The 13,672-nt window shown below is 42.3% G+C and overlaps 1 protein-coding gene across 2 annotated transcripts; it reads right to left on the reverse strand.

Moving 5' to 3' along the window:
• Nucleotides 1-3,348: 3,348 nt before the first annotated feature.
• On the reverse strand, nucleotides 3,349-12,896 carry LOC132230657 (leukocyte elastase inhibitor-like). 2 transcript variants are annotated; one of them, XM_059688436.1, is made up of 7 exons: nucleotides 12,797-12,896; nucleotides 11,461-11,635; nucleotides 9,522-9,659; nucleotides 8,864-8,981; nucleotides 7,048-7,190; nucleotides 6,794-6,961; nucleotides 3,349-4,302 (listed from the first exon to the last, which is right to left on the reverse strand). In XM_059688436.1, the coding sequence occupies exons 2-7, from the start codon at nucleotides 11,626-11,628 to the stop codon at nucleotides 3,901-3,903; spliced, it is 1,137 nt and encodes a 378-aa protein (XP_059544419.1). In that variant the 5' UTR covers nucleotides 11,629-11,635; nucleotides 12,797-12,896; the 3' UTR covers nucleotides 3,349-3,900. The 2 variants fall into 2 exon arrangements, with proteins under 2 accessions (XP_059544419.1, XP_059544418.1); XM_059688435.1 differs by lacking the exon at nucleotides 12,797-12,896 and adding an exon at nucleotides 12,204-12,222.
• Between the last annotated feature and the right edge of the window lie 776 nt (nucleotides 12,897-13,672).

Raw genomic sequence — 13,672 nt, forward strand, 5'->3', positions numbered from 1 at the left:
CCGAGAGGTCCCAGACTGCGAGAGGGCACAGGCCGGGCTGAGGGACCCCCTCTCCCGCCCGAGTGCACAAATTTTTGTGCACCGGGCCTCTAGTAGTGTCTATAATCACCAGGCAATAAGAAATTTTCAGCTCCATTATGATCTTGTGGGACCACCATGGTAGATGCACTCTGTTGTTAACCAAACTGTCATTAAGCAGCTAGTGATGATAATTGTACTTTTATTCTCTTCACAGAAAATGCAAGGACTCCTCAAATGTTACCTCTTTTTTCTTCCCCAACATCTATGGTATCATTTATTTTAATTTTGTGTATGTTTGAAATTCTGCAGACATTATTACTATTGTTTTATATGGTCAATATTTATTTAAATTTATATTTAAATGTTTTCTTGGTCTTTTCTTTTCATAAAACTCTTATGTTCCTTTTGCATAAATAAAATTCTCTAGAATTTTTTTTAAGTCTCTCTCAGTTTTTGTTTGACTGATTATATCTTAAGGAATATTTTTCCTGGGTATAGAATAATTCTGGATTGGCAGGAGTTTTGGGTGGTGTTTGTTCAGCATGTTAAATCAGTCTGTAATCTCTGGTTCTCATAACTTCTGTTGATTTATGTGTTGTCCTTCTAACTGTTGCTCCTCTGAGAGTACTTTTTCTGTTTTCTTTGACTGTTTTTCTTTCTTTCATGATCATCTCTTTGGTTTTCTGTAGTTTCACTGGAGTGCGAGTAGAGATTAATTTCTTTGTAGTATCCTGCTTGGGGGGTGAGTAGGATTTCTAAAATCTGTGAATTGATGTTTTAACAAATAAGGTTTAGAATACACATTTTGAATTTTAGATCTTTAAATATTATTCTGCACCATATTGTTTCTTGCCTTATCCTTTCCTGTTAAAAATCTTCCTACTATTTTAACTATTCTTATCCTTCCTTTTATATTTTCCATTCTTTTTTCTTTCTAGGCTTTACTCCTTATAGTTGTCTTTCTGGAAGAAATTATGAGTAATTTTTTATGGCCTGACAATTCACTTTTTTTCTGTTTAATTTGTTGATAAGTTTATCTATTTAGTTTTCCATGTGTTATATTTTGAGTTCTAGGATTTCTATTTCATTTTTGTTCTTTTTTTAAAAATATTTTTAAATTAATTTCAGAGAGTAAGGGAGAAGGAAAGAGAAATAGAAACATCAATCATGAGAAAGAATCATTGGTTGGCTGCCTTCTGCACACCCCCAACTGGGAGTTGAGCCCATGATCCAGGCATGTGCCCTGACTGGGAATCAAACTGTAACCTCCTGGTTCATAGGTCAACGCTCAACCACTGAGCCGTACCTGGCTGGGCTCTATTTCATTTTTATTAAAAAATGCAGTATCTTTTAAATTTTTAGTTATCTGCTGAAATGTTTAATCTTGTTTTTCATCAACTTGATTAAACCGTGTTGTTTTATAATTTGTGTTTGATTATTCCAATATTTAGAGCCCTTGTACTTCTGTTTGCATTATCTGTTTTTTCGTGCTGATTTTTATTCATGTTGTCATAGCTCTTCACACATCCCACTTATCTGTGATTATGTGCTAAGTAGTGTATTTAGAAAAGCTGATTATAAAAATAACTAGTGGCCCGGTGAACACATTTATGCACATTAAAAGGGAAATAATGAAAAGAAAAATTTTAATATTGCTATTTGTCCTTTCACCCTCAGCACCTGGGAGCAAGGCATCCGCCGCCCCTAACCCCCCACTTCAGCTGGTTGCACCACCCTTGGCCTGGTTCTGCCCACTCACCTGCTCCACCATCCTGTCGATGTCCTGCTTTCACTCTCACCAAGGTTCATCAGAGCAGCAGCACCTCCACTGCTGCCTGCTGCCAGCACCACATGGCCGATGCCCACCATGTTCCCACCACCCCTTGGTGGTCATCCCAGGTCATAGCAAATGGTTGAACTCCTGGTCTCACGGGAGTACTCACAGTCCAACATCCACCCAAGGGGACAATTTGCATATTTGACTTTTATTATGTAGGATTTGAGGTTTATGGGTAATCTTTCCATAGGGATGATTTTTGTTTGCTTCTTCCATATGCCTCTGGATAGTAGCAAACCAGAATAGATGTAATCCAATCCCAGGGACTGGAATTTGGGGGACTGTCCAAGGACTCACATCAGGGCTGCATTCTGCGCTGCTTCAGTCATACTCCTAGAGTGTAGTTCTTATGTTGCCAAATGAAAGCACAGGGTCACAAGGGGTCCCGATACTAGACAGGCCAAAATTCTGCCTACATAGCCTTGAACCTCATCAAAATCCCTGCTTCATGCCCCTTTACCTCTGTTGGACTGGAAAATGCACCTGGAGTAAAAGTAGCCCCAGTTTCCATAGTCACCAATTTACCCAGGATTGCTGAGTACTTCATAATTATGGCAGCTCCCTTGCCTTTGGGCTCATGCTTGCTTGGTTTGGTTTTTTGTTTTTTTTGGTAAATGGTCTGAGTTACCTAGGTCACCATTACAAGAATTAGATGTTCTCCACAAAAAATATTTATTGAATTCTAGTTTCTGCTCTGAAATTTACTAGTTTTTTAACCTTCAATAATTTATTTATAGTCCATGAGCCTGTTCTCTCATATATAAAAAGAAGGACTTGAGCAGAGTTGCATGGGGCCTTGCAGTTCAGTTTCTACCTGATTAACACAATTTACTCTAAATCACTGAGTAGATTTTAGCATAAGAGCCCTAAGAGAAGGATTACAGAATGCAGTGACTTGCTTTTCTTGTTTTTTCTATAGCTAAGAGAACATTAAATGTTGTAGGCGCCAGTATTTTAAGAAAAAAAGGATGGAAAGCTTGCCGTCAGATTTGCTAAAATGTTCTTTTTCTTTCATGGAGCCACTGACTATCATCATGGATGTCAGTATTGTCAGTCCAAGAACCCCATTCGTCCTGTTTTTTCTGAGATCAGATAGAAACAAGTAGAGGACTGAGATCAGTCTGGCTAGCAGAATCTTAGGAAACGTAATTAGCCAGCCCACCAGCTTTGTGGGAGCAAGAATATGCAGCATTTCAAGCCCCATTCCAAGGAGTGCATTTGACTAAGGTTTATAATGATCACAGAGCCCCTACCCCACCCAGCATTGCATAAAGCCATCCCATTGCTATCACAATCTGGACTAGATGATGGAAATCAAGAGCCCTTATCAGAAAACACACAAGCTGGTTAACAGTGTGATCCTTGCACCCCCTCTTGCTTAACAGTCTCCCCAAAAACACTTCTCTTGTTGTAGTTTCCTGGCATCTTTTAATGTAAGACACTTACTTCTTCACTCCTTGTGACCCCACACAAACTACGAACCAGGCAGATAAAGGAAAAAAAGCTCTTTAATCCTTTGAAATCAGAGGGGCTATAACAGAACACTAATCATATAGAACAAAGGGTCAGAAACACTGGCCAAGGCAAATTTATCTTCATAATCCGACCCTTAATTGGGCTGCTCTCCTATATTTCTATTGAATGTCTGCTTTTAAGCCTCCCTTCAACAATGACTATCTCTCTATCATAGCTTCCAGAAGTCTATCTGTGAAATAAATTACAGTACTATAATTTTTCTCATGGTTTTCAAGAGAGTACAGCAGTTTTTTAATTTACATATTAAGAATCTACATATCTGTCAAGAATCTACATGTCTGATTGATGCATTCAAAAACAATCACTGAATTTTTCAATATAAAGAAAGGAATATAGATACCTATGCCAAAGTTAATGGGTGTAAACAGCCAACAGAACTGACATTACAAAAGAAGTTAGAGATTTTTTTGGGGTGGTAGATTTATTGCAGAAGATATATACTTTTCATGCATCTTTGAAAGGGCCAGTGATACAGCTCTGAGCTCGACCTTGGTTTTCCACACTCTCTAAGGGGAAGAAAGTCTGCCTAAGAACAGGATGTTAGCTGAGGGATTGTGTCGAATGAAAAAAATGAATGGATGGTCGGCCACAAAATTTTCCGCTGGGATGTACATGCAGTTGGCAATAATGGCGGCTGTGGCAGCTGCTGCCTCTGTGCCCTCCTCATTTACTTCCACAAAAGACTTGTGGACAATTTTTGATACAAAAAGATCGCTGGCTCTTGCCATGCCAGACAGATCAGCTTTGGGATGAAAGAGATCCTCTGTGCCCAGGCTTTTCAGGTGAGAATTGAGGTCGTAGCTCTCTTCAAGCTTGAACCTGGGCAGGTGGACTTCGACTTCAATGGAACGCAGATTCTCAGGTTTGGTCCACTCATGAAGTTTTTCCAGGGTCAATTGTTCTTCAATCTGAAATGAGAAAGGGCAAAAGAAGAGGTGAGAACTATTTCACATAAGCAAGGCAATAAACATTATTTATGTGAATGGACTCATGTTATCAGTTGCTAATTACACTGAGTGGCCAGATTATTATGACCACCAGCAGTATTTCATTGACACTTCCAAAAATACTGAATATTGAAAACTTCCTAAGCAAATTCTCTCAAGATTTTATTAATATTATTATTTGAATAACTAATTCACTTCATTGTACTGATGGGGTGGTCATAATAATCTGGCCACTCAGTGTAGTTTCCTTCATGTTTTGTGCCGGGGTCCAACCCCAGCAGGTCCAGGGGTCCCCAAAGGCGTAGATGGAGTCGGCGAAGAAGGAATGACACGGAGACAGCGTTCAGGTGATCAGCAGCCTAGCCAGGATCTCCAGCCAAGTTCTGGTCTGGATCTCCAGCGAAGTTCTGCTTCGGATCTCCAGCGAGGTTGTGTAGCCATGTTCTCTCGCTAGGCTCTCCAGCCAGGCTCCGTCCAGGCTCTCCAGCCAGGTTCTGTCCAGGTACTCCAGTCAGGTCCAGTCACCAGGTTCTAGTCAGGCTCTCCTGCCAATCTCCGCAGTCAGGTTCAGTCCAGGATCCCCTGCCATGCTCTCTCGCCAGGCTCCGCCTCCAGGCTCCGAGGCCAGTCCCTGTCCAGGATCCTCCGGCATGCTCTCGCCAGTGAAGTTCTTCTGTCCCTAGAGAACGTTCTGTGTAGGTTCTGTGTTCTGAATTCTGTCTCTAAGTTGTGTGTCTGAAGTTCTGTCGTCTTGGCTCTCTTCTAAGTTCTGTCTTCTGAATTCTGTCTTGTTACATCTGTATTTATACCAGTTGATTCAATCCTATCAATCTCTATTACAAAGGTTAGGGCATTTCTTATCTCCATTCCAGGGAGTAAAGATTATGTAGCTTAAGCATGATTGTTCATAGTTAAAGTGATTAATTACCCGCCTGGCACTTAGTTGAGGGGTTTTATTCCCTCCCTAACTTCAGGGGAAAATCCCTACCTGGGGAAACAACCTTTCTCAGAGAGGAGACCTTGGTTAAAACAAATAGTGCCAAGAAGGTGAGCAAACATTTTAAGAACAGTATGCCATATATGCCAGGTCCTTTGAAACAGCAAGGATGGACCGGCTCCCGGCAGTTTTGTGGCAAAATAGGTTCCATTTGGAGGATTCATTTCTTTTCAGGAACTGGTGATAATAGAACAGAGCTGTGTTCCTACCAGGAAGGACCCAAGTAATAGGGATTTTGGAACTCAGATGCTTCAACTACCCATCCATCCACCCACCAACCATCCATCCACCCAGGCTTTCCTAAACCCCTACCACACTGGATTACTGTGATAGGCCATGATAGCTGCTTTTACTTTAACTGGTTGATTGACACAAGGTAAAACTCAAAATTTTTCTTCTATTTCTTCTATTCTGAACCCTACTGAGCACTGTAGTTATCTGTGAATTCACTGTGCTGAAGTAATGTCTAATAGATTTAGCTTGTGGGTAAAAAAAGAAAAGGGACTAGTCCCTCATCTAAAATTGGGAGAGGGTTAATAATAGTACCTTCCTTATAGCATTGTTGTGAGCATTAAATGACTTAATGTATGCAAAGCACTTGGCACACAGTACTAGTAAGAGCCACAAGAATGCCAGCTATTATCACTGACATATTACTACTACTATTGGACTAGAATGGACCCATCATTCCCCTTGTTCTACTGATGCGGATTATCTCTTTTATGAGGCTGGAGACATTCTCTTTATAATTAGAGAAGAGACAAATATGAAAATAGAATTAAAAGAAGGAACATACTGATTTTAATACATACTTTATACATGCCAATAATTAATATTGAACCTCTTCCTGATAACAAATTTGGTTAGGGAGAGGGTAGAGGAAAAACATACAACAGGCTAGAGATACTAAAGAAAAACCATAATCTTCACAGTTTTGCCTAGTCCTAGTCTGACAAGAAATGTCTTCGCCTTTAACTGAAATAAAATGGAAACATCATACAAAGTTCATATGAGAAAATAGGCTTAGCTTTCAAGGTAGTGTGTCATATGGGTCTTTTCTACCACGTAGCTGTGAGAAATTTAATTCACAATCTATATGAATTGTGATAAGAATGAGCAGTGTAATAATGGGATCTCATTCTACAAGTTGAAGCTACCTAGTATAAATGTTTTGGGATTTTTAATTTTAATAAATTTGTTTCAATAAAACAATTCTAATTTTACTGCACTTTCCTCTAAAGTTCATTTAAGAAAATTCCTGTGAGCTGCTGCTGACATGTTAAATTTCATATAGATTCTTATGTCCCCACCACAACTGTTCACTGACAGTCCCCGAAAAGTTAATCATAGGGATTCAGAGTAGCAGACATTGATGACCTACTACCACACCACATACACACAGTCTGAACCGACCTGTTAGAAGGAAACATGAAGCATGAGAGTGGGAGCCGTTACCTTCTTCAGACCTGTGGCCTCGTCCTCGATGTCATCTGGCAGCAGGATGACCATGCTGAGGTCCCTGCCTTGGTAAGGCAGCTCCAGCACCCGGCACTTAAGGTCCTCGATGTAGCCAAATGGAAATTTGCTCTTCTGATACATCATTTTCACTGTTTTTGTGTCTTTCTAAACAATTGAAAAAACCAAGTCACTCACAGTATTATCTGCATTCTCTTAGAGCAAAGAGCAATTTTATAATTACATCACCTCACCTTATTCAATCTGAAAGGAGTATCGGTTGTGGCCTCTTTACTGAATTTCTCCTGCCAGTTTCCTTTGAAATAGATGGCATTAACTAGCACAAGTTTGGTCATATCATCAACCATGCCTGCAGCCAACAATTCTGGAATTTTCCCTAAAGAAATAAAGTAAGTTTTTTTTTTTTTTTTATTCACATATCAGCATCCCATTTTTCAATTGCATTGAAATGCAATTTAAATTCATAGTTTTTATTTAATTCCCATTAATGTATTAAGTTAGGGAAGCCCTTCCAGTGTGATTTGATTATAAATAAATGAACCAAAGGGTTTAAAAGTTAAAAACAGGACAATCTTTTCTGCATTGTATGAGAAACAATGAGCCTTCTTTTCTGAATGGCCATTCTTTAGGAGGCATAAAAAATATTTCTTGATGAAAATGATTTTTAAATAAATTACTTCTTCAAAGCCTCTAAGTGGAAGCTGCTCTCACAGAAAATATTTTCACAGATATCCGAAGGCTAGGACAGTTAGTCCTCTGAAACACCAGTTACCCTGTGACCGCAGCATGGCCATGAAGAATGCCTTGGATGGGAGATAGGTGTTTGGTAGGTGCCTTGAAGCAGACCTTGACAAGGTTAGAGAGAGTTGTAATGGAGAAACAGCTGAGATGGAGCCACCCCTGACAGCTTAGACAAGACATTTGCCAAAATACTAATGGCCACAGCAGTTTGTGTCACAAGTATGAGAATGCTAGAGGCCCAATGCAGGAAATTCGTGCAAAGGGCTCAGCATCCGCCACCACAGCTTCGTCTTGAAGGTCATCCAGTCTAGTTAGCATATTACGCTTTTATTATTATAGAAGACTAGGAGCCGGTGCACAAAATTCGTGCACTCCAGGGACAGAGGGTTCCTCAGCCCAGTCTGTGCCCTCTCACAGTCCTGGAGCCCTCAGTGGATGTCTGACTGCCAGCTTAGGGAACCCTGAATTTTCCTGGGACGTAATTAGCAATAATGCTTCAGTGGGACATCTCTAGCGCTACTGTGGAGGCGGGAGAGGCTCCCACCACTGCCACTGCACTCGCCAGCTGTGAGCCAGGCTTCGGGCTGATCACTAAAGAGCAGCTCCTGCATTGAGTGGAATTGGGCCAAACTCAGCTTTCCAACATCCCCCCGAGGGGTCCTGGATTGTGAGAGGGCATAGGCCAGGCCAAAAGACCCCATTGATGCACTCTCGGAGTTGGAGATGGATGTGGAATGTTGGCCAGGCAGGGAGGAATCGCAGGAGGGCACCAGGGCCTGGCCGGCCCATCTTGCTCATTTCCGAATGGCCAGACCCCAGCAGCAAGCTAACCAACAGGTTGGGGCGTCTGCCCCCTGATGGTCAGTGCATGTTATAGTGAGCAGTTGAGTGGCTTTAGCATATCATTATGCTTTGATTGGTTGAACAGATGACTGAACAGATAACACAGCACTTAGCATATTAGGCTTTTATTATATAGGACTCTTCCATAATCGGGGCCAGGATGGATTTTCCTTAAAGCTTTATCCTTTTTATCCTACATTCAATGTTACTTTTAATTTTAAAATGTGGTTTTGTGAATTTATGGGGAAAATATTTAGCTGCTTCAGTGAAAGCATGTTGAACTTCCTACTTTGAGGAATTCCCACATTTAAAGGCTGTCTGGCACTGGCAGTGGCAGAGTTCAGCCCCAGCAAGAGGGTGAGGGAAGAGGAAAAGGGCAGGGAATCATCTGCAGGCTGGGAAAGTGGACGGAGGAAAGGAACGGCCAGTGTGTAATGAATGCCTACATTCGGCCCACTCTCTCACCTTCAGTCTGCCCTTTGACCCACTCGTTTATCACCTTTCTTGCATCTTCAGAGGCTCGCTGAAAATCTACACTGGCCAGTTCAGCACCATACATTTTCTGGGTTGAAGATAAGAACTCCTGTTTAAGAAAAAAAAGGTAAAAAAATAAGCAAACAAACATGAATAACTCCAATTACATATAGAAATGGTTTTCTAATATGCTTAAAAGCAATAGAAATTGTCCTAAAAGACATAAATTTCATTGTAACAAAAAAATTCTAACCCTTATACTTTTTACATTATGGTAAAAAAAGCACATAACACTAAATTTACCCCTTAATCATTTTAAGTGTACAGTTCAGTAGTTTTGGTGTCCCATAAAATTTACCAATTCTTTTCTGACCTTCGGCTGACATTTTCATAAATAAGTATACACTGATTGTTCCTGGAAGTGAATTATGGAATTCACTCTTGCTTTAGTAACACAGCCAGGGGCTATCTTTTCCTGTGAAGACTGTCAAATGAAATTGAATCATTACTGGGGATACTGCCATCTGTTTGAATTCTGTATCTTTTTCTGAATGTTTATAAAAATAAAAACTGACTTCTGTGACTTGATTGTGCTGGAAAATGTCTGCACTGTTTCGTCAGTTTTAGAATGTGAATGTAAAGTACTCACCGGGAGGAACTCATAGGTTTTCTCTCCGTACAACCTATTAGCAAGTTTCAGAATATAGGGAGCTCCACGCTTGTTGATATCAGCATAAAGACTCTGAAAACTTGAATGAATCTCCTTAACTGCATCGAAGTGAAGAGTCTAAAATAGAGAAAACAGTCTTTTTATAGCCATTTATTTTGAAACGGATTCCTTGACATTAGCTTCTATCAAATTAAATTAATGCTTTTATTACTAATTATCAATAATTCCCAGCCCAGTACTTTATTAAACTTTCATTGGAGAACAAAAGCATAGAGAATCTAAAAGTTATAGCTAGGTGAGACATAATTACATTAGAAGCTCTTTTTATATCATTTTTTATTATTATAGTCCAAAGAATGTAAGTGGTTAATAGGCTAAATATTTATCTATGTCTGCTTTTTCTCCAGAGAAAATCATAATTGGTATATTCATATATAAATTCTGTATCAAATAGAGTTTTAGTGCAATTTCTCAGAAATAAACAATAAAATTAAGAATCATCCCCTATGTGGGAGCACAAAGATATTACAGAACTGAGGTGATTTTTAAACTACACTATCAGCATCAGTAACTTACAAATAACATCTCTAAACTTAACATTCAGCAAAAGTTTAATTTTCATATTACAAATCAAGAATCCCTTCGTGGTTTTATGAGTCCTGGGCTGGGTCCTTATTTTAACACACAAAGAATAAACCTACACAATGTACAATGTCCAGTTACTCACCAAGATAGGGAATGTTTGCAAAGTTGTGATGATAGATCTACTTTAATGGAAAAGCAGGGGAACCCTTAAAACTATTTTTTGCTGAGATAATAGAGTCCCTGGATAAACCTCACAATAGAAGCTGACATTGCCCTGCAAGAAGCAACTAATCATTACTACCAGGGGGTAAAAGAAAAAGTGGGTTTTGGGAAATAAAAAAGTCCTTTCATGTCTGCAGTGGTAAAGACCACTGGTTTTTCATAAAATGCTGAAATAAAAGATTTGCAGCTGGAACACTTGAAAAAACTAGGATAAAATTGAATAAACATGGAGAAACTTGAATAAACATGGAGAAACTTGAATAAACATGGAGAAACTTGAATAAACATGGAGAAACTTGAATAAACATGGAGAAACTTGAATCCAAGGCTGGACCATCCCCAGTTACTGGCACCGTGTAATCTTTCCCCTACTTTCAAGGAGACCTAGAGCTCCCCTCTCAGAATTCAACAAAGACCACACAGCACAGTGGTGGGCCCTGCACCCATGAAGGCCAGGTGGAAGGCCAGGCATTATTGCTTCTTCTCCCTGTAACAGGGACCTGCCATACCACCCAGGGCTTGGCCCTGTTCCTACAGCAGCCATACCTCACTTCCTTCCTCTCCTTAGGGCCCCCCTACCCACAAAGGCACTTGTGCCAGACACAGGGCTAAGTCTCAACAGTGTATAACCACATGGTGGCCTGTTCCCTCAAAAAGGCAACACCGCCAACTTCTCCAGTGTGGTGCATTCCTGTGTCATTTTGTGCTGAAAGGTAACATTACATAGCAGGCATCTATTAATGAGTAGCGAGTTGCATGCAAAACAGAAAGTGAAAAATCTGAAGTGAGAGGAGATGCCTTCAAAGATTTGCCCACTGCAAGAGAAGCAGCACACCACCAGGGCTCTCATAGCTTTCTTCACCGCTGTATCCTCAGCCAAACAGAAAACAGTGCCTGGCGCATAGTACGTGCTCAGTAAAAGCTCAATCATGAGTGAAAGCCTGCATATGAATGAACTGTTCTTGGGACTTTTCTGAAAGTCTGGCCTCATCGTGTGTAGTTGTGGAACACACAAGCACAGTGTTTAAAACTCCCTGTAAGAGCTCAGAGGCACACCATTTTAGGAGGGACTTGCAGGGAACCCAGACTCCTTTTGTTAGTTTCTGCTGACCTTGGACATCTGTGCCTCGGTAGTGCCTCTGGCCCCCAGGAAGACCATGGCCAGCGCTGAGGAAATGCTCATGGGGGAGATGAAGATGTTCCCAGAGGGGTCGCTGTCCTTCAGGGTGCGGAAGAGGTCCACTGCGAACCGGGTGTTGGCCAAGCTCAGCTGCTCCATGGTGAGGCTACAACACAGGACAGAGGCCTAGCACACCAGCAAATATGGCAGCGACATTTCTCCACGTCTCCCTCGCCCTGAAACACCCGGAAACTTGTACTTCCTTTTCTTTTCTCAGGAGGAAAGAGCACTGTCTCATGAGCACACAGGTGGGAACTGGACTAGGATCCATCAGCAACCCAGGGCCAGGACCCAGGGAGCCGAGAGGGCTCTGACTTGCAGACTCAGCAACCATCACTGGGCCTTTCCTACCCAGTTGGGGAGCACACACAGTTCCCACCCTTCACCTGAAATGATAATTTTCTATTAGAAAATCGTAGTTGCCTACTCCGCATTATAGCAAATTTCAGTGAAGTCGTTGATTTTCCTCATTTTCAAGATTCAGTTGCTAACTTTTAGAGAGGTGAAGTGTCCCAAGACCTGAGGCTGGTATAGGATGTGAGAGTTTGAAAACCCAGCACAGGCCTTAGGGTCGTGGTGCAGCCCACCAGGAGCAGGGGCCAAGCATCCTCTCTGACACCCACCCCTCAGGTCCCAGTGACTGGCCTTCCACCTCAGCTCAGAAGCCCCCTTACCAATCCTGACTCCTCTCAGAGCTTGTTTCCACAGAGATGGGCAAGGAAGAAAATAGTGGTGCTAGCTGCTTCCCTGTAACTAATACATTAAATTACCACTGTTGTTACTGGAAAGTAACCTCTAGGATCACATTGGCCTCCCCTCCCTCCTCCCTCCTTTCTTCTCTCCCTCCCTCCCTCCTTTCTTCCCTAGTTCCCTCCATCTCTCTGCAGCAATGAAAAACTATACCCCCTGGGCTGCCTAAAAACTGTCACAAACTGCACTAGGAAGCAGGGAGTTGAGAAATAAATAAAAATATTATGATCTCAGGCTTGCCTTTGGTTTTCAGCCACAAAGCCAGTCCATCACAGGCCTGCCCTGGCGCCTGGGATTAGTTGGTTGGTTGGGGGGTGTTTCTGGGATTGTATCCCTCTCAGATGAGCAGTACAGGCAGCAATCCCAGCAAAAGATCAGAGGCTGTGCGTACCCAGGCCACTGAAGGTCAGGGCGGACCCAGGAGTAGGCAGCTGGCAAATCCCAGCCCTGGGCAGCCCCGGGCAGCCCCCGCTTGCTCTGTCCCACTTCCCTAATGGGCTTGGTGCCCAGAACTCACCCGTTGCTTGCTGTCTGGGAGGTGCTCTGGATCTGAAGATGCCTGCAGAGCAAGCACCGCCCTTATATAGTCCCTGAGGTGGGTGCAGCTCTGCACCAGCAGGAGGCGGAATGGGGTGGGTGGTGGTGGTTGGGGCGGGAAGAGGGGGGCAAAGAAAGGCGGTGCTGGGAGGCTGGGTGCTCGGGTGGAGCTGCAGAAGGAGCTGGGTGTGGCAGCAGGGCAGGCACAGCTGGAGTCCAGGCACTACCAGTACAAGCCTAGATGAGGGTGGACTCCATGCAGTGCCCTATTCAGGAGATGAGCACCTTTTTGAGTCTAGGTGAACTCAAATGTCTGGCAAGAACCTGATGGCCTAGCTCTTGCCTAAGTGTGAATCACTGAGATGACATAATGTATCACCTCTTACAGGGCAAACTAGCCCCTTTGAATCTCATCTATATGTTCCAATTGGTTTTGTTTTCCTGTGTTTTGTTTTTGTTTTTGTTTTTTGTTTTTTTGTGGGGTGGGGAGGGACCTCCAGTATAAGGTAAAACAGTCCTGTCAGCTGATGGTCATTGGTGCCAGTTCAATGCCACCAGGAATCCCCAATTTAGGGTGCAGTGAAGAAGGAAACTTTATTCAGTGCAAACAGTTCAATTGTGATACAGCTCAGTTACTACCATGAAACAGCAGGTGGCAAGGTGGCCCTCTCTGGCTAGCCAGCTCTGCTCTGCTCTGGTCTGCTCCACCTGCTCCATTCCCATCTCCCTCTTCCTGTTTCTCCATGAAACAATCTTGAGTGGAAAGAGAAAGTGTGCTCCCAGAGCCGGAAGGAAGCTGGCTTAAATAGAGAGAGAGAAGTCCCCCACCCCTGGTCTCTGGTTGGTCCATCCTCAT

Source organism: Myotis daubentonii, chromosome 3 (assembly GCF_963259705.1).
Source record: "Myotis daubentonii chromosome 3, mMyoDau2.1, whole genome shotgun sequence".
Lineage (NCBI taxonomy): Eukaryota > Metazoa > Chordata > Mammalia > Chiroptera > Vespertilionidae > Myotis > Myotis daubentonii.